General features: G+C 38.5%; 1 protein-coding gene and 1 long non-coding RNA gene across 2 annotated transcripts in view; one reads left to right on the plus strand and one right to left on the minus strand.

The window, feature by feature from the left end:
* The window catches only part of DNAH11 (dynein axonemal heavy chain 11), a 316,619-nt gene that overhangs the window by 273,215 nt on the left and 22,885 nt on the right, over nt 1-20,519 (minus strand). The window contains 6 exon segments of the mRNA XM_072783813.1: nt 2,001-2,196; nt 2,772-2,896; nt 3,203-3,340; nt 9,159-9,275; nt 17,219-17,386; nt 18,459-18,692. Coding sequence (XP_072639914.1) covers nt 2,001-2,196; nt 2,772-2,896; nt 3,203-3,340; nt 9,159-9,275; nt 17,219-17,386; nt 18,459-18,692 — 978 coding nt within the window.
* Nucleotides 67-8,320, plus strand: LOC140608882 (uncharacterized). Its single transcript, XR_012010865.1, has 3 exons — nt 67-177; nt 4,967-5,046; nt 7,898-8,320. It is a non-coding gene; the product is annotated as an uncharacterized lncRNA (long non-coding RNA).

Genomic DNA, 20,519 nt, shown 5'->3' on the forward strand with positions numbered 1-20,519 from the left:
GCCAACAGCCACCAAATACCTCAGTTCACTCAAGTATGATGAGCCACTCCCATTCACACAGGGGGTACAACTTTCTGCCTGGTATCAGACAGCCCTCCTTCTATCACCACAACAATGCACAAACTGCCACCTGTCCAACACCCACTTCCATGAGCAAGCTTCCGGTCTTTGTCAAGGGTAAGTGGCAAATTTACTGTAGTATTTAAGTATTATTTGGCCATTTAAAATGTATAAAGTGCTGTTCTTCCTAGTTTCCTATTTTCTAATGCACCGCTGACAGCTTTTAAGTGCGCTAGCCCTAACCCCCATCTTCCCCATAAGTGCTCTACTTTTTATTGTGCAATCTTTCATAGCACAGTGATTTTTAGGAATGCACATGTCATGTTGTAGCAGAAGTGACTATATCTATAAATCACAGGCTCTGAGGAAAAGACTGCATAACATGTTTAAAAGGTAAACCAGTTGACTTCCTTAGGCTGTCACACCACAGGTGAACTAGTACCATACATTTTGTTTTTAGAATCCCTTCAGGTACAATCACAGGAATTATTCCTGAAACATCTCAGGAATTTAGATTCTTTAAGCAGGTTTTATGAAATCAGACATAGAAGGAATCCTAAGTTCTTTTTTTAAATATTTTATTTATTTATTGAGACACACACACAGAGAGAGAGAGAGAGAGAGAGAGAGAGGCAGAGAGAGAAGTCTCCATGCAAGGAACCCGAAGTGGGACTCGATCCTGGGTCTCCAGGATCACACCCCAGGCTGTAGGCGGTGCTAAACCGCTGCGCCACCGGGGCTGCCCAAATCCTAAATTCTCTCAGTCATATTTATATATGTGTGCTAAGGTTTGTAAACATAATTAAGCGATGCTATTTTTTGTAATAATTTAGGACAACAGATGAGAATTTGGGTGCAGATTATAACAAATAAATCCACTGAGGCTAACTTTCTCACTTCTTACCTAGACATACATTCGAACTGACATGAAAGACAGGACAATCACTAAAAAAACAGCACGTAATCTCCACTATCTAAAAAATTACCAAATATTTACTAGTTTTTTTGTAATGACAACATACAGATATTTTGTTTGCCCTTTCCTGTAAAGCATATTCATTTAAGTAAACAGGAAAGGTTTATTTTGTGCCTCCTACCAAGCTCTTAGAGTTGGAGACAGGTTAAAATATATACATACACATATATCATTTATCAGTTATAAGTACATAGAGTATGTTACGTATAAATATATATACACACAACCATCTATATATATAATTGCTATTAAAGTTCCTGCACTTTCATTATCACATAACATGAAATTTTGGGAAAATAAACTTATTCAGATAATCTATGAAATTTCTTTGTTAGGTGGTTTATCATAGGATAAAAACCATCTCTTCAATAAAGGTAGTTTTCATCCTGGATATACTTAATTATTCATATTATTTGGGGTATTTATATGTTGTTTTATGTTTTTTTGAAAACCATTATATAAAAATTACCAATTTAACCAACATATAACAGTTTATTGCCCCCCTTGAAGGATATTCTCATTCCATGTTTCATGGATTCTCCAAATCTTACATGATAAAATTTTAATTAAAAACGATATGTGTGCTACAAATATAATTCATGCCAGAAAACTCTTATAAAAGACTAATGACTACATTCAACTGAGCTAACATTTATTAAGTATTATCAAGTGCCCAACACTATACTAGAAACACAGAACACAAAGATAAAATGAAATGTACCCTACTTTAGCTCATTATCCAGTAAAGGTGGAAGCAGTAAATAATCGCAAGGCAAAAAAAAAAGTAATTAATATGGCATTTGGGAAACAAATCTCTAAAACAAAGACTCATTAGAAGCTGATTTCAGTTATAATCCTCATAGGACTAACATTCTCCCAAATTAATGTAAATGACCGGAAGTATCAGGAATATACTTGTAATAAAAATAAAAATATATAAAACCTAGAAACATCAGACCCCTACCTTTGGGTCAAAGTTGACACTGAGAAGACCATTTATGGCACTGAATTTAATCAAGGGTTGATTCAAATTGAATTCACAGATTTCATCCACGTTACTTTTCCATTCATCATAGATATGATTTTCAAATTGCTCTAGCAAAGCGACCATTTCAATATACTTCTGATAAACTAGGGCATCATCAGGACTTTCCAAGAATCTGTAGGAATATGATTTTTCTACTTTCCTACATATTAGATGTCAGCTTAACTACTTTACAATGATACATACAATAGAAAGTAAAATTAAATGCACTATAGAAAACAGGAATAGAAATAAGAAACGCCAAATAATGCTTATGAATTGTTTTTGCCTTAAAAGATAGAGTTACAAAATGAATGCAACTCCAGAGACGTAACCAAAGTACAAGAGCAGAAAGTTACCAGTTCCTACAAAGAAAAGAGGAAGGTACAGAAATCTGTCAAATAAAAGGAGTGCTAGTAACTGAAGAAGAGGAACCAAAAACTACCAACATACTGCAGGTGCAAAGGAAAAGTGGGAAGAAAATATATAAGGACCTGCAACGGGCAAACAGATGGAAGTTTTAAGGGTCCCACTGAATGTATTCTAAAACGATGGGGGGATGGATCTCTCTCGATGAACTCAGCCAACAAAAAGTTAAATAGGGCAATGACTCTTCAAGGGCTGAAATGAACAACTCACTACCCTCTAAAAAAAAACCTGCCTGTCTCATTAGGATAATTAATTTACCATGAAATAAGCCCAATAACTTACAAACACCGGAGAGATGCAAAGTTGGACCAAAATGTCTGAAGTCGTTCAAAGACCTCTTTAGCCCATTTGATGTTGCCTGAAGTAAATGGCATATTCCTGTGAAGAATGACATTTCCACGCTCGATCTGCAAAATCATATTTTGGTGAAGAGGGAGGAAGGGAATGTTTAATCAGCATGCATTTCCAACCTTGTAAGCAATTGTTCATTTCGGTAGTTTCACAGTACAAAGACGTGAAATGTACGTGTTAAGTAATCTCAATAGGAGTTATGGTTCCTAGAGCAGGTTCTTCATCTGCAGAAGGCAATCAAATAAAGGCATAAAAGGTTTACCTTCCTTATCTAATCTTTAGATCTTTAGATAAATTCTAGCTGATGGCCACCACCCACAAAAATGATGCTGGGGATGTGCTCAGCTTCATCCCCTACTTACCTGTTTCACGTGGTCATTATACAATTGCTTACACGTATCCAATTCTGCATTAAACATGTGCACCAGTGTGCTGTAATGTGGGCTGAAAATTTCCATGACAACTGGTTTCTCTAGAAAATTCCCAAATACAGTCAAAAGCTGTAAAAATCAAGGTTAAAAGGTTAAGAACCATGGATTTTTAATATAGTTACTCAGTTATCTCCCCCATTAAACCTCCTCCATGACTAGGGTTAAAGCAAAAATCCAGAACCCGACAAGAATCAACTATCTCCAAATCTAAAACACTTTTCCAATAAAACAGATACAAAATGTAATTTCTGTTCCTTAGAGGAGTCCTAAACGAACGGTCTGTCAGTAATCCCTGCTCACGGTAACACTACTTCTTCCTGCTGGGAGCCAGGAAATGTGGCTGAGGATGCTTTGCAGATACAAAAGCAGAAGCAAAATCCATCCTTATTCACTCTCCCCTCCTATACAAGTGCTCTTTTGATGCAAATATCCCTATTGAGGACCTCCAGGTCACACCACTAATATTATACCGAATGTTATCAGTTACTGTGACTGTCCTGTCCCTGGCAGCCTGTGTTCCAGGTCAGACCATGTAGTCACCCCAGCTGGCCTCAGGCAGCAGTGACCTGTTCCCAGGACAAGCACTCCACAGGCAGACAGTTCCTTTGACGTGAATGTTCTACCTCAAACTAATGCCTTGAACTAATCACCTTCTCCCTTGCTCGGGAAGAGAACCAGGACACAGCAGCTGAACCTACAGCAGTCAAACTAGTAGGGAACAAGCCTACTAGCAAGGAGAAGAGGCCAATGAGTAGGGAGACCAAAAAAACAAACAAAACATGTGGCCTGAAAAGGAACACATTACCAGCAGCAAAAAAGTAAAGGTCCTCCCAAATGTCTTTGCATAGTCCATGACCCCCTGCCCAGATCCCAGCTAACTTTCCCCACCAGATTCCACAAAGCTCAACTACTTGCAAGCCTAACCTTGGGTATCTATTAGCCTCCAGCCTTACTTTTGGCCCCATGTGGACCCTGTGTGAGACAGCTTTCTTTGAAAGCACAATTGTGTAATTAAAACACGTATTTCTCCATAAGCAGCGTTTATATAATGCTGACAAGGTGGCCAGGTGCTGTATTTTAACGGCCATAAAATACTGTTATCATAGGTTTCAGGTAAGAAAATGGAGCGGTGGAGAGGGAGTATGCTCCCCAAATTCACACCGCTGGTGGCAGAGCTGGCATTTGACATTGGGCAGTCTGGCACCAGGGTCTGTGCTTCCCTGTGTGGGCTCTCAACAACCACGGTGCCACTGAAAATTATTTTTGTCACTTGCTGACTGTGTGGGCTTCAAAAATGTTAGTTATTAGGCCTGTTATAGAGGTATTTCTTTAAAAGAAGATACTTCCTTGGGGTGCCTGGGTGGCCCAGTCGGTTAAGCATCTGCTTTTGGCTCAGGTCCTGCTCCCACGTTCCTGCCTCAGGCTCCCTGCTCAGTAGGGAGCCTCCTTCTCCTTCTCCCTCTCCTCCTCCTCCCACTCATGCTCTCTCACGCACACACTTTCTCTCTCAAATAAATAAAATCTTTAAAGATAAAAAAAGATACCTCCTCAAAGTAAGAAAATACCATGAGCAGAAAACCATATACCAAGCTTGGTCTGTGCTTTATTAGCAACATGCCCAAAAACGAAAGCTTTTTTAATTCATTTTAGGGAAATAATAGGTGTTCTTCAAAATCTGTTTTCCTTAAACAACAGTTGACCAGGACGTGGAGAAAAAAGGAACCCTCGTGCACTTTTGGTGGGAATGCAAGCTGGTGTAATCACCATGGAAAAAGGTATGGAGGTTCATCACAAAATTAAAAATGGAACTACTATATATGTTCCAGTAATTGCACTACTGGGTATTTACCCAAATACAATAACACTAATGTGAAGAGATATATGCACCACTATGCTCACTGTAGCGTTATTTACAACAGCCAAACGTGGAAGTATCCCATCAAGAGGTGAATGGAGGGGCAGCTCCGGTGGCACAGCATTTAGTGCTGCCTGCAGCCCGGGGTGTGATCCTGGGGACCTGGGATGGAGTACCATGTCGGGATCCCTGCATGGAGCCTGCTTCTCCCTCTGCCTGTGTCTGTGTCTCTGTCTCTCTCTCTCTCTCTCTCTCTGTCTCTATGAATAAATAAATTTTAAAAATCTTAAAAAAAAAAAGAGGTGAATGGATAAAGAAGTGGAGCATATATTTTTTTTTCAATGGAATATTAGACATAAAAATGAATGCAATCTTGCCATTTACAACATGGATAGATCTAGAGGGTATAATGCTCAGCGAAACAAATCATGCAGAGAAAGACAATACCCTATGATTTCACTCATATGTGGAATTTAAGAAACAAAGCAAAGGAAAAAAAGAAATGAAAAACCTCTTAACTATAGAGAACTGGTGGTTATCAGGTGGAGGTGGGTGGGGGTGGGGATGGGTAAAATAGGTGATGAGGAATAGAGAGGTACACTTACAATGAGTGCTGAGTAACGTACAGAAACTGTTGAATCACTATATTGTACACCTGAAACTAATATAACACTGTATGTTAATCATGCTGGAATTCAAGTAAAATTATAGGAAAAATATCATTTTCTTTAAAAACTGCCTCATTAACATTTTCTAAATTTTTACATCAACCACATTCACTGAAAAAAAAAAAACTCACAAAGAAAAAACTATATAAAGTAAAATGCAAATCAGTTTAGACACATTTGGCTTTTCCCCCTACCCAGTCATATCCACTATAACCAGTATAGAAACTGCTAAATATTTAAAGACCTGCTTGGTTAGCTGCTACCTAGCAAAATGCAAATTAACTTTCTTCTTCCAACCACTATTTTGTTGACTTCGGATTTCAGGTTAACGCTCAAAAGCCAACACTGATTTCACAAACAGGTGCAATCTACCAACACTGGGGAAATGCATTTACTCCACAACTTGTTCTTTCAAATGCTTACTGTACTGACCACAACTCAAACACTAGGAGCTTCCCAGCTGCCTCTCAACTTGCCTACCTGATATGCTTATTGAGATTTGACTCCAAGTACACAAGAGAAAAGATACAGAAAAAAATATTCTTTTGAGATACTGAAAAGCCCACAAATGGTAGTAAAGAAAAGTCTTAACCTTTTAGGTAGTACACATTGTCCTAATGTTTCGGCATTACAGATACATAAAAACAACTACCCTCTGGGATGAGAATGGGGGTCGGGGGGGGGGGGTGGGGGGGCATATGAACCTCTTGCTTCCTTGTCATCATGAAACTGAGAGCTATTTTGTGAAGAGTTTAGACATTTTCCTTCTGATCAGCCTCAGATGATGAAAAATGGACTCCCACCACATGCTTCTTGCCCTGAATATACCATCTGAGATCCATACAGTTTACCTTTTCTTCTACTTCTCTGTTTCACTATGTAACATGGTTTTTCATAATGCTGTTGCCACTACTGAAGTAGTACGTCTTTGTATTTTTCCTAGGTTTGCCTCTTCACAAGATTTCTTTAATCTGTTGCCACCTGAACCACTGTACACTTCATAATTTTCAAGCTTTCAATTTTACTGCCTAAAGACTTTTCTGGATACATCTTATACATTTCGGTCTACCTTCATGCAGACACTGTAAATTCTGGAGAAACATCTTTTAGTGTTGTGCTTTGTCTTGTTTTTTTACTCAGTGCCAACATTGTAGGCTTTGAACTACAGTTTCCTATTAGGGTAGAACACTGTTTGGTCCCATTGCCCTTCCTGGTCATGTCTTTGCCGAGAGCAGGCATGAATCATGGTCTTCAGAAAACTGTCTGTAACTATTTATTCCCTGGAACCTAAAGGCAAAATAGAGATCATCATCCTGTACCTATGGTAGAAATAATTTTTCCTCAATATGTGACCCTGTAATTTTTTCTTTCTGCTACTACTATTCCTGCTCTGACTAGCAGTCGGTCCACACAACTTCAAGCAGTGTGTAGATGTCTGCTTTATAAGACACAGAAGAAGGGAATCTAAAGTAACAAAACCTGTAAGATGATGTCCCAGGCCTGCAGAGCTACTGGGCAGGGGGGCTCTTGCTGTATGTTTCCATAGACAAGATACAAATATGTGCAAGGTTAAAGACAAAAAACACGACAAAAAGATAAAGTTGTTTAGAAACATAAGTGGCACCTACTAAAATAGAATCCATTATTAACGGCTGTGCTACAGGAAGGAGGGAGACATGAATTAGAAAAGGTATGAGCCTCTGTAAAAAGATCTATACTCTTTCCTCCTGTTATTTATAAAAGCATGTAACAAAGTAGTTCCAGTAACACAGAGTATGATACATTATGTAGCCATTACAAAAGTAGTGAATTCTGCTATAAAACCAGGAATATTTTTATGATCCATTCCTAAGTAAAAAAGGTTATTGAAGAGGGTCAGCCAGTGATATCACTCTTGTCAGAGGGATACATGTATGCATACGTAGCCAAAGAAAAGCAGTGGCAGTATTAAATAGTAATTTCTGAGAGATGGGATCACAGGCAGCTAAATTTTACAATAATAAGCTATATATTTTGGCGAATAGCATCTCAGTTTCATCTACCAGCTCTTACAAAACAAAGAACTATTTGATCCTTATGAATGCTTTTCTTTTTTTCAAGTAGGCTCCATGCCAGTGTGGAGCCCATCATGGGGCTTGAACTCACAACCCTGAGATCATGACCTGAGCTGACATCAAGAGTCAGAGACTTAATCGACTGAGCCACCCCGGACCCAATCCTTGAGAGTTCTCTGTGATAAAAAGCTTGACTGGGGCCAGAAGACACTTGCACCTTCACCACCACCCAACCAGTCATGTGAATTTAAAGGTTGAAATCAAACAGTAGCCTGTGTAAAGTCTGTGTCTGTTCTATTGTTTTGCACTGCCATTTTCAATGAATTGTGCCCACGATTCCCTAGGTGTGTTTCTTCGGAAACAAAATTCTCCATTCCTCTTTTGGGATGTCATCTGAATTTACACCTGACTTGCAGTTGACAAGCCAGTTTCACACAGTGTCCCTCTTCCCCACATCATAAGCTGTCCTTTTGGGAGGTCTAAGAAAATGTGTTTCTTTTATCCAACGTGGAATACAAATATCCCATACCACATTTCTTCATCTGTCCAACATTTTTTTCATTTCCTAACATCTGAAAGTGGACCATGTTATATAATTGATGGAATCATCATCTTTTTTTAAAAGATTTTAGTTATTTATTTATTCATGAGAGACACAGAGAGAGAGAGGCAGAAACATAAGCAGAGGGAGAAGCAGGCTCCATGCAGGGAACCCGATGCAGGACTTGATCCTGGGACTCTAAAATCACACCCTGAGCCAAAAGCAGGCACTAAACCACTGAGGCACCCAGGCATCCCTCATCATCATCTTTTGGCAGCATTTTAATTTATGTACAAAAATAATGGTGTGTGTGATTATCAACGGTGTCTTATGCCTGATGAAATGTACATTTGTATACAAATTCCTATTTGTTTCAATCAGAGTAGCCAAGTGGGTAGGTGAACCCAACACACATAAGCAACAGTAAAGAGAAAATCTTGCATCAAGTCATTTTTCACTTTTCACAGTGGCAACATTTTGAATGAGGATTTCACAGGCCATGCCAAACTGGCTTTAAAGGTAACAAGAGCTCAAACACTGAATTTGAGAAAAGATCAATAGTCCAAAGTCCTAAAACGGACCTTGTCCCAAGCAAATACCATTCATTAGTGCATTAAGTAAAATGTAACTCAGTGAGGGGAATATCAACAGAATGTGACCAGTTAATAGTTTGCCTGGATCAGAAAGGAATGTATTCACTCCTTTCATCTAACAATCCGTATTATTCATTAGTAAAATAGTCTTTAATGATAGCTTCTTCAGAACTGACCTTGAATGCAGCTTCTAAACCATTGCAGTTAAAGAAACCTTCGCAAAGAATTGTCCCAAGCCTTCTGTCAAAATCCAAAGTTTTCGACTTAAACGCGACATAATCACTTTCAAATTCCTGGAAGAGCCAAAGTAAGATGGTTTATGGGAAAGTATCCAACAGTGAAAATAGCCATCACATAGGCATGACGTGGCTCCCTCCCTCTCCCTCCCTGCCCCTTCCCTCCCCAACCATGTTTCACACTGGGATCCCAGACAAAACCAAGGAAGGGCTATATCTGGCTAACTGCTCAAAATGGCAGCCTTAGAGGAACCTGGAGCACTTAGCACTGTCAGCCTGTCCTTTCCACTGGCTCAGATCCCCAGTGACATAACTCTGACCCGCCAGCCTGTCCTCCCTCTCTCCCAGTCCATTGTGATTATAAACCATAAAGCAAAGCCTGGCAAAAAATCAAAAAGAAGCCACTGTCATCACAACTTCAGTCCAAGTTTAAATAGGAGAGTTTTTTGTTTTGTTTTTCATGGAGCAGAAAGCCTAGCAAGAAGCACTTTCTTCAGGTGAGAAGTGAAATCACAGGTAAGAAAGCATCGTTGGTGATACAGATCAAACACAACGCTCTTGTGTTTTCCCAGGGTGTTAATATGCAGTTTAACAGCTCCCAGTCTCTGCTTAATACTTACCACCCACTCTCATAATCAGAAAGAATGAAATCATGGAAGAGCAACTATCATCCGTATGGCAGCGCAATTCACGGTGAAGAAGCCCCAGAAATTCACACTGTGGGCTCTCCGATCAATGGCCCCTAGAGCACACACCACACATTTCACATCATGAAGTCCTCTGTTACCTCTAGAAATCAAGCCTCATCTATTCATAACAGCAGTAATAAGGACAGCTAACATTCAGTTTTCTGTTCTAAATGCTTTAACTCAATTTGCACAACACATGGTGTAGGTAGTATTGTTGTTTTTTTTTTTTTTAAGATTTATTTATTTATGATAGACAGACAGAGAGAGAGAGGCAGAGACACAGGAGGAGGGAGAAGCCGGCTCCATGCCGGGAGCCCGACGTGGGACTCGATCCCCGGACTCCAGGATCGCACCCTGGGCCAAAGGCAGGCACTAAACTGCTGAGCCACCCAGGGATCCCCGATAGTATTGTTTCTATTTTATAGGTGACAAAACAAACTCAGATAAGTCAAATCATCTGCCCACAGTCACACCATTGCTAATTGGCAGAATCAGAACCGTGATGTTTCTAATGTCTCTATGAAGGACTGCCCCCTTGTGTGACTTTCACATGTCCTGAGAACAGAGTGTAATGGCAACGATCTAGGGCTCTATGTGTCATCTACCACAATGTTATATTTAGCATCAAGAGGAAGTCTCCAGGTCTGAATGAGAGACAGTCTCTTCATTCAAGGATCACTGACTTTCAAAAAAGTAAACAAAACCTCCCAACAAGTCCTAACAAGCCTAACTTATCCCTCCTCTCAGTATGGCAACAAGGAACATACAACTTGGGCAGCCCAGGTGGCTCAGCAGTTTAGCACCCCCTTGAGCCCAGGGCATAGTCCTGGAGACCCGGATTGAGTCCTGGATCGGGCACCCTGCATGGAGCCTACTTCTCCCTCTGCCTGTGTCTCTGCCCCTCTCTCTCTCTCTCTCTCTCTCTCTCTGGGTCTCTCATGAATACATTAAAAAAATCTTAAAAAAAAAAGAAACATACAACTTGAGATGCTCAAATATTACTTAAACAGTTAGTACTTAACATCTCAGCAAGGGGAAAAGGCAAATCTCTATCCCAACTGTCTCTCTTCCTCTCTCAAACTCTGTTTTACTCATTCAACCCAAATTCAGAACAGGCAATGGCATCTCTCCCCATGGAGTCCCACAGATAATCCCAACTCATTGTACAAATCTCAATTCATCATCTACTCTATGAAGCAGCTCTTTTAAGACACCCAAACAGGAATTTCAGCCATCTCCTTTGCTCCCTTCTCTCTGAGTCAAGTGCTATCTCTTCTCTTTAACACCTCTTGAGTACACCCACTGTGCTTCCTCTCTCAGTGTCACTCTGGTCCAGATCACCATACCACTCACCTGGATTTCTGCTAAGCACTTTCCAACTATTTCCTTCACCTCTGTTATTGTCCCTCTAATTCTTCAAAGTGCCATCTAAACAAGCTTCCTAAAATAGAAATCTTATGGGCACCTGGGTGGCTCAGTCGACTAAGCATCTGCCTTCAGCTTAGGTCATGATCCAGAGGTCCTGGAATCGAGGCCTGCATCGGGCTCACTGCTCATCGAGGAGCCTGCTTCTCCTTCTCCCTCTGCAGGTCCCCCTGCTTGTGCACGCTTGCTCTATCAAAATCTTTAATAAGACAAAATAGAAATCTTATGATATCACTCTAATTCATAATTCTTATTTTTTAAGATAAAGTCTCAAAGTCTCACCATACTCCACAAAACCCTATGTGATCTGGACCGTATTTATTGCTCTGAACTATTCCAGCACCTTCTCCCCTCCCCCGTTCACAGTAGGATCTTGCCACACCTGCCTTGTCACATCCTCTCTCTCTGCAAGATACAATTTTCTGCTAATCCCTTTCTTTTTAACTACGCTTCACCTGCTTAATTTCTATTTATTTTTCAGTTCTATTTATCCTTCAGTGACTTTCTCAGTTTCCTTGCACCTCCTTTGGCAGGGGGCCTTTCACAAATGCTCTCACAGCACTCTGTACTTTTCATACCCTAGCACTGAGCACACTGGGTAACTGCCTACCTCTATTCTCCCCTGGAGTCAAAGCTCTGGGAGTATAATGAAGAGACTTAGTTTTCAGAGTTATAGTACCAATATTTAATAGGGTTCTTATAGCACATAGCTGTTTCTCGTTAAATACTTACTAAAGCATAAACAAAATGCTGGTATTAATAAAAAAAATAAAATAATAAAATAAAATAAAAAAATAAAAAGGGATCCCTGGGTGGCGCAGCGGTTTGGCGCCTGCCTTTGGCCCAGGGCGCGATCCTGGAGACCCGGGATCGAATCCCACATCGGGCTCCCGGTGCATGGAGCCTGCTTCTCCCTCTGCCTGTCTCTCTTTCTCTCCCTCTCTCTGTGACTATCATAAATAAATAAAAAAAAAAAATAAAAAAAAAAAAAAAAAAAAAAAAAAAAAAAAAAATTCCTGGTATTACTCAAGAATCATTATACACTGCAAAATACAAACACATAGAGATTAAATATGCTACTAAAAAACCAATGGGTCATTAAAGAAATCAAAGAGGAAATAAAAAAATACCTGGATACAAATAAAATGCAAACATAATGTTTCAAGATCTTTGAGACAAAGCAAAAGCAGTCCTAAGAGGGAAATTTATTGTAATATAGGCTTAAATCAAGAAACAAGAGAAATTTCAAAGAACCTAATCTTACATCTGAAGGGACTAGGAAAAAAGAACAAAGTCCAAAGTCAGTAGAAGGAAATAAAGATCAGGTAGGAAATAAATAAAATAAAGACTTTAAAAATGGAAAAAAAAAAAAAGGATCAGATTAGTGAATCTAAGAGCAGGTTCTTTGAAACAATAAACAAAAATGATAAAACTTTAGCCAGGCTCATCAAAGAAAAAAGAAAACTCAAAATCAAAAGTGAAAGAGGAAAAGTAACTAACACCACAGAAATATAAAGGACTAGAAGAGACTACTATGAGAAATAATACATGAACAAAGTGGGCAACCTGGAAGAAATGGAAAAATTCCTAGAAACATGCTACCTTCTAAGACTAAATCAAGAAGAAATACAAATCTGAACAGATCAATTACTAGTAACAACAACAACAAAAAAAGCATCAGGAAAAAGAAAACAAAACCCAAACAGAAGTCCAGGACCAGGTAGCTTGACAGGTGAATTCTACCAAACATTTATTTTTTTTTTCTACCAAACATTTAAAGAAGAGTTAATACTTTTCTAACTATTCTAAAAAAATCTGAGAGGAAGAAATATTTCCCAGTTCATTCTATGAGGTCAGTATACTGATAACAAAACCAGACAAAGACACAACAAAGAAAATTACAGAGCAATATCCTTGATGAACACAAGTGCAAAAATTCTCAAAATATTAGCAAACCAAATTCAACAACACACTGGAAGGATCGTTCACGATGGTCATCATGACCAAAGACGCATTAATGAAATAAAGGATAAAAATCTTATTATCATTATCTCAATAGATGCAGAAAAAGCAATCGACAAAATTCAATATCTACGCATAAAACTCTCAATAAAGTAGGTTTAGAGGGAACACACCTCACATTAATATAAGCTACATATGACAAACCTGCAGCTAACATCATTCTCAAAAGTAAAAAGATAAAAGCCTTTCTCTTAAGATTAGCAACAATACAAGGATGTCCACTCTCACCACTTTTATTCAGCAGTTTAGCACCTGCCTTCAGCCCAGGGCGTGATCCTGGAGTCCTGGGATCGAGTCCCTCTGCCTATGTCTCTGCCTCTCTGTCTCTCATGAATAAATAAATAAAATCTTAAAAAAAAGGTATCTTTGGAATATTACAAGAAACTCATTAAGGTAGAAACCTTTGGGGAGAGAAAGTGGAAGATTAAGGGAAGAGACAGCAGAGTAAGAAGAAAGGGAGTACATTTTTGCATGTGTTACACTTCCAAAAGAATGTCATGCTTTTAAAGAATAAATTTATCTTGAAAAATAAGCAGGTAAGGCATATGAAAATCCTGTAGATAGCTACTAAATTTCTATCACTAAAATTAGAAAATGCTACACATAGTAATAGAAGAATCAATCATTCAGAAGACCAGAACAGAACAGAGGACTAATTATAGGAATTAGAATACAACCCAGTATAGATTAACTAAATAACAACTCTGAAAATGTATTCTACATTCTGGTATAATGACAGACTAGAAGCAAGACATGCTGCATCTTGGATCAGTTCACCTTGGGGCACAGGTGCTCAGGTAAATTCCTCCAACTGCATCCCCTCCCCCCCCCATGAACTTATTCCCTTCATTTCAACGAGGAGACAACAAAGGAGACAAATACTAAAGAGTCACAGTGGCACAGCGGAGAGCGTGCTAGGCATGGGCTGGAATCTGTTCCACCCCTGGGGACAGTGTCATCTCAGGTAATTTGCTTGTTATCATCTGCCTGGGTGTCACTCTCAGGGTTATAGTGAGAATGAAGCAGGAATGTATGAAGGTTTGGCACGATTCCTGGCACCCAGCAATTGCTCAGTAAATATTAATGGACTCTGATTCACAGAGACTAAGTGGAGCCAAGATGTTACTTTCACAAACAGCCACCACCTTTGCTTAGTTATCTGGAGAATTTTATTTAATCAACTAATACCTCAAAATGTCAGCAAAGCTGCTGAGCTTAAAGTCACCAGATTTGCTGTTAAATACAAACAATTAATAAAGCAAATCTCTTAACAAGTTTGTTATTTTAATATATTGTGTCCACATTCATTTAATATCAAACTTGTTAAAAGACTAGAACATAATGATTCCAACAACTAAAAATAAACACAATTATGCAATGCAGTAGCGGTGCTAATTATCATTACAATGACAATCACATTACAATATATAAATGTATGAAATTAACAGGTTGTACACCTTAAATCTACACAATGTTGTATGTCAAATCAATTTCAATTAAAAAAATAAATAATCCAAGCCTCTCCCCATAATTGTCTAACTCCCAAGAGTTCCATAGGAAGAAGTCAAGGAAAATACCTAAAGTGATCTTTCCATTCAAAAATAATGGAGAAGCCCAATAATTTTTTTATGGATATGCCTGAGAAAATCCCTATGTTCTATAAATGGACCACAGTGGCACACCTCTTTTGCCATGGCAATAAAAGCTCAAAGCCTGATTATAGGCTTGAGATTGATTAAAAGAGAAAAACAAATACTAGCATATGCAAAAGCAAATTACTAGCAATTATTTCTTTAATTTACTGAACCATATTTAAACCATTATTATACCAAAATCATGATACACTCAACTGTTATGTTAGCACTACCATATATTCAATAGGGACCAGGGAACATGCAGATGTATACACAGGGGGAGAAGAAGAGGAAGGGGTAGGCATGTGGTAAACCTATATGAATACACTAGGTTGGAAGTAATTTGAGAAAATGTCTCATAAAAATTACCAACTGATTTCACCATAAAAATCAACAATGTATTCAGCTAAAAAGCACCAAATAAAAAGCTTATTAAGCTAAAAATATGTAATCATTCCAACATTCTGAAGCAACACTGATAACCAGGACATGGTAAAAAAAAAAAAAAAAAAAAGCAAAGCTCTTCAACATAAGCAAATCAATTAAATGAACTTATAGTTAATTAGCATTTTAATTTTAAGAAAGGATCAAAGTCAAGGAGCTTCTAGATTCTACTCTAAAGTGAGATTAGCAGATAGGAGGATGAAGGAGCACTTCAAGGGCAGGTTACTGGGGTCTCCAACCTAGACACAGACATCAGAAGTAAGCCTGGGGGCACCTGAGTAGCACAATCAGTTGAGCCTCTGACTCTTGATTTCGGCTGGGGGCATGATCTTGGGGTTGTTAGACTTGTGTTGGGCTTTGCAATCAGCAAGTAGTCTGCTTGAGATTCTCTCTCTCTCTGCCCCTCCTGCTTATAAATGCTCTCTCTCAAAAATAAATCTTTTTTTTTTTAATTTAAAGGAATAAGCCTTGCCTGTTTTACTTGTAAAATAAATGGGGCTTCAAAACAGTCAATACCAAAATACAAATACCACGCAAATATGTATGAATGTCAAGAGCAAACGAAATTTCTATTCCTCCTTGATTGGGACTGTGCCAGGCTTTGGGCAGAGAAGATAAATTCAGGAGCTTTGGTGTTGCCAAGGTAGTGACATCAGCTAGACCTAGCCTCATTCTCCAACCCTGGCACTCTGAAAAACTGCCAGGTTTTCTAATCATGAGGAAATCCAGACTTTGCTACTCAAATGCACCTGAGGATCCCATGCATGCTGGGTCTCGCACTCCTCTGCCAAGCTGTGCAGGAGAGCTAAGCCAAGGCGCTGCAAGAGTTCTATTCCATGCAGATTCACTGAATGCCTGCCAAGTGTGAGACATCTTACCAGGCTCCGGAGATGAGCTCAGGCTATTTGTCACCAGGGCCCTAGGTTCCTCCTACTTTTCCATAAAACAGCAGGACACATCGTGGCTGTGTCCTCTCATAATTACTTTCACTTCCCAAAAGCTAACTACAGTTCAGAAGGATGAAGTTTGCTGACCTTGTCTTCAATAAGGCTAAGGTACTGCATCTGTGCATTACAAAGAATCAATTATTTGACCAAATATAAACACAACAGTGAATAAATTCATATTCTGTATTAACAATGAGGATCAGAGCTAAATCCTTTTTTTTTTTTTTTTTTTTTTTTTTTGGTACCTGGACTTTACCCTTCTTGGCCAAGAACTGAAAACAAAGCTATTTTTTATCCTAAAGCTCACAGGTATCTCTCCCCAGCTACTAACCTGCTGGGAGTGGCACAAAACAGAACCACCTAAGTCTGAAAGCTTCCCCTTATTTCCTTGAGACTGAAATTATGAGACTACAAATAGCACTATAGAATTAAAAAAAACATGAGACAATATGCATATTAATAATATATGTAGTGAATGGATGGAAACTAAATGTTCAAACAGACCAAAAAATTATCCAATGATTCCAGAAAAGGCTAAAATAAAACACACAAGTTACAGAGAAATCAGATAGTCATATGAAAATGAGTTAAGGTGAAAAGTTCCTTTCCAATACACATAAGCCAGAAACAAATCCAGACTGAGTCCACTGTTGTTAAAAACAGTTCTAAATGTTCTAAACTTCTAAATGCAAAGGCCTAAGCTCCAGTCCCTGATCTACCACTAAGTAGGTAAGAGACTTCGTAACCAGATAGTACCTATTACCACTGTGACCTTTCATCTTTCCCAGCTTTAAAATTATAGGGTTCTATGAAATGAAAATGCAAAGGTACAGTGTTACCATATTATTGTAATCAGATGGATCATAAGTGCTCTGTTTAAAAACTTCACGCAGGCCCATAAATTCTTCCATCATCTTGTTGATTTGTCCATTTAAAATCGCTCCTTTGGTACCACCAAATTCAAGTCTTTCCAGTTTTTCAAATTCCAATATGGTGACAAATATATCCTTTGTAAAAACACAATACAATAAAGATCATCCCACCATCTTGACCAGGACAACAGCATTTCAAAGTTGCAAAGAAAAAGCACTATCAGACATTCAAAATCAGTGAGTTAATGGATGCTTACATGACAGAAAATTATAAATGATTTAAACGAACAAAGTTGGGGCAGCCCAGGTAGCTCAGCGGTTTAGCACCACCTTCGGCCCAGGGCCTGATCCTGGAGACCCAGGATTAAATCCCATATCGGGCTCCCTGCATGGAGCCTGCTTCTCTCTCTGCCTGTGTCTCTGCCTCTCTCTCTCTCTCTGTCTCTGTCTCTCATAAATAAATAAATATATAAAATCTTTAAAAAAATAATAAAAATAATAAATGAACAAAGTTACTGCCTCTTTAAAAACCACATTCCCATTTTTCATGAGAATTTTCTAGCAATACAAGTAATATGTACTTTGCCATAGCTAAACATATGACTCCCTAACTTTATGTCCTTCTAATCCTAAATCAGATTCCCAGGTAATACATACAACTCCGATTTGTAGACACTTACACTTTGCAGTGAATCACCTCCCTTTCTGAGAGGGGGTGTAAGACCTGTTAAAGAAGGAGGACCAGTTGCCCGTGGTTAGGTATTTAGCAGTCATATTTTAAGAGGCATTCAGACTGGTTAAGAGGATGAGAATTTCCGAAAAATGAAGCTCTAGTTTGGGATCAAATTCAACAAATTTTATATTAACAAGAATGTTCAAACTTGAAAGAAGTTTAGAGAGTCCAAGGCACTGCTAATAGTTCTTGTTTAAAAACAACCGTTGGCCAGTTGGCTCCATACAAATGTGTGTGTGAATGTGTGTACATGGGTGTATTCATTCAATGTTCGTTTTTTAAGTACCTGAAACACATTTATACACAAGCACATATTTCCATGTTCTTTTTTTTTTTTTTTATGAAGGGCTTTAGTAAGGCTATCTCCCACTCTCTCATCCAAATAGGTTAAACTGTCTCCTGAATGACACAGAAAACTACAAGATTTTTCAACCCACCCACAATATGAATAAATTACAAGTCCATAAATAATACCTTTATTTTCATGAAACGGTCCAGAAATTTGTCAAATCTACAAAACACCAGTTGAGAGTGGAAATCCCATAGTTTTAGCTCCTTATTTCCCATAAAATAGCTTGCCAATTCTTTTCTATAGTTGAAAAAAGACTTTTTGAAAGTCTTTAGGATATTAATAGCCACCTGAACCTTTTCCAGAGAGTCTTCAACTTCTCCTTTCAGAAGGTCTTCAGGTGAAAGGTAAGCTGTTGCCTAGGATTTAATGAAAGGAAACTGATTAAAACTATGTTTTAAAAAATGTTTACTTTTATAGTGAAAATACCTGTTTCAATGAATGATTTTTTTTTCAATGAATCGCTTTTTTTAAAATATTTTACTTATTTATTTGAGAGGGAGCATGGGGAGAAGGGGCAGAGGGAGAGGGAGAGGGAGAAGCAGACTCCCTGCTGAGCAGGGATCCTGACACAGGGGTCAATCTCAAGACCCTGGGATCATAATCTGGGACAAATGCAGACACTTAACCAAGTGAGCCACCCAACTGCCGCTCAATGAATCATTATTTTTTTAAAGATTTTGTTAATTTGAGAGAGAGAGAGAAGTACAGGGAGAGGTAGGAAGGTGGAGTAACAGAGGAAAAGGGAGAGGGACAAGCATATCCCACACAGAGCACCGAGCCGAACACACGGCTCAATCTCAAGGACCTGTTATCATGACCTGAGTCGAAACCGGGCTCCCTGCATGGAGCCTGCTTCTCCCTCTGCCTGTGTCTCTGCCACTCTCTTCTGTGTCTCTCATGAATAAATAAATAAAATCTTAAATAAATACATTAATTAATAATAAATGATAAATGTCTAGAATTGGGCTAGCAATGCTATGAGACAAAAAGTAAATTCTAGAAATTCAGACACTTGGGTTTCAATGACATACTTGTATACAATGGGATAATCAACAAGAGACTCTACAACTTCCAAATTTATACTTTCTAGCAATGACTGTTTGCTAAGCTTTGCAGGTATGACAACTGTATAATCAGAATCTGCATGAGTATTCTCACTACAAATATTCTGCATAATTTTTCTTTCATATAAAGAAATATACAACCCAGAAGGGGAAACTCTCTGAGACCAGAGACTTCAAAAATATGGTTACCTTACCTGGCAGCACTGGGTCATTTGTAAAGATGAGAAAGAGCTAATATAGGTAAGTGTATCATGGTAATTTTTTTAGGTTGGCAAGCATCTCTCCTGGAAACATTATAGGATATAAAATCTAGTGGAAATAATGCCACATAAACTAGTTTTAAGTAGATAAAATGGAAAGGTAAGAAGGGTTTTTAAAAGATTCATAGAGGGGCACGGCTGGCTTGGTCAGTAGAACATGTGACTCTTGATCTCAGGGTCAAGAGTTCAAGCCCCATGTCGGACATGAAGACTACTTTAAAAAAAAAAGACTCACATAGCAGATTCATGTAGCAGTGGCCAAATTCTCACAGGACAGTCACCAAGTGACTTCACCTGGTGCCTTTCAGTCCTTCCCTATCCATACTTGTTAGGGAAATTCAGAATTTCCCTCTTTAAGGACCTCAAGAAAACATAAATTCTAAAGGTTCTTTTGTATACTATTTCTTCCTGATGTACCTTAAATTCATATAAATCATAGCCTTAAATTGTGAGCCTTGAATTTTGTGATTGCTGAGAAAGTTGTTACATATCTCAGTGGAGTATGTAGTGAAAGCCATTGAGTTCAACCCACCAGATGGAAGAATTTTTTTTCCTAAATGTAGACATATTATTCTCCTCCCATTAATGGCTACAGTTTTACATGTAATATAGACTGTGCCATCAATTTTCAGTAAGAAAATCATGTTTAGTTTCTAAAATCCATACTGATTAGGATCCTTGGAGTTCAAGCTGTGGATTCCCAATCTGTACTCTTACTCTCCACTCAGACTGCATGGAAAATTACTTTGTGCATGTAATCCCTTAGCCACGTGTGTTATAAAGGAGTTCACATTTTGATATGGGCTAGGGATTCCAGAGACCTTTATCTTTATTTATTCTTAATAATAAATGTGCCCTG

Source organism: Canis lupus, chromosome 18, assembly GCF_048164855.1.
Source record: "Canis lupus baileyi chromosome 18, mCanLup2.hap1, whole genome shotgun sequence".
Taxonomy (NCBI): domain Eukaryota; kingdom Metazoa; phylum Chordata; class Mammalia; order Carnivora; family Canidae; genus Canis; species Canis lupus.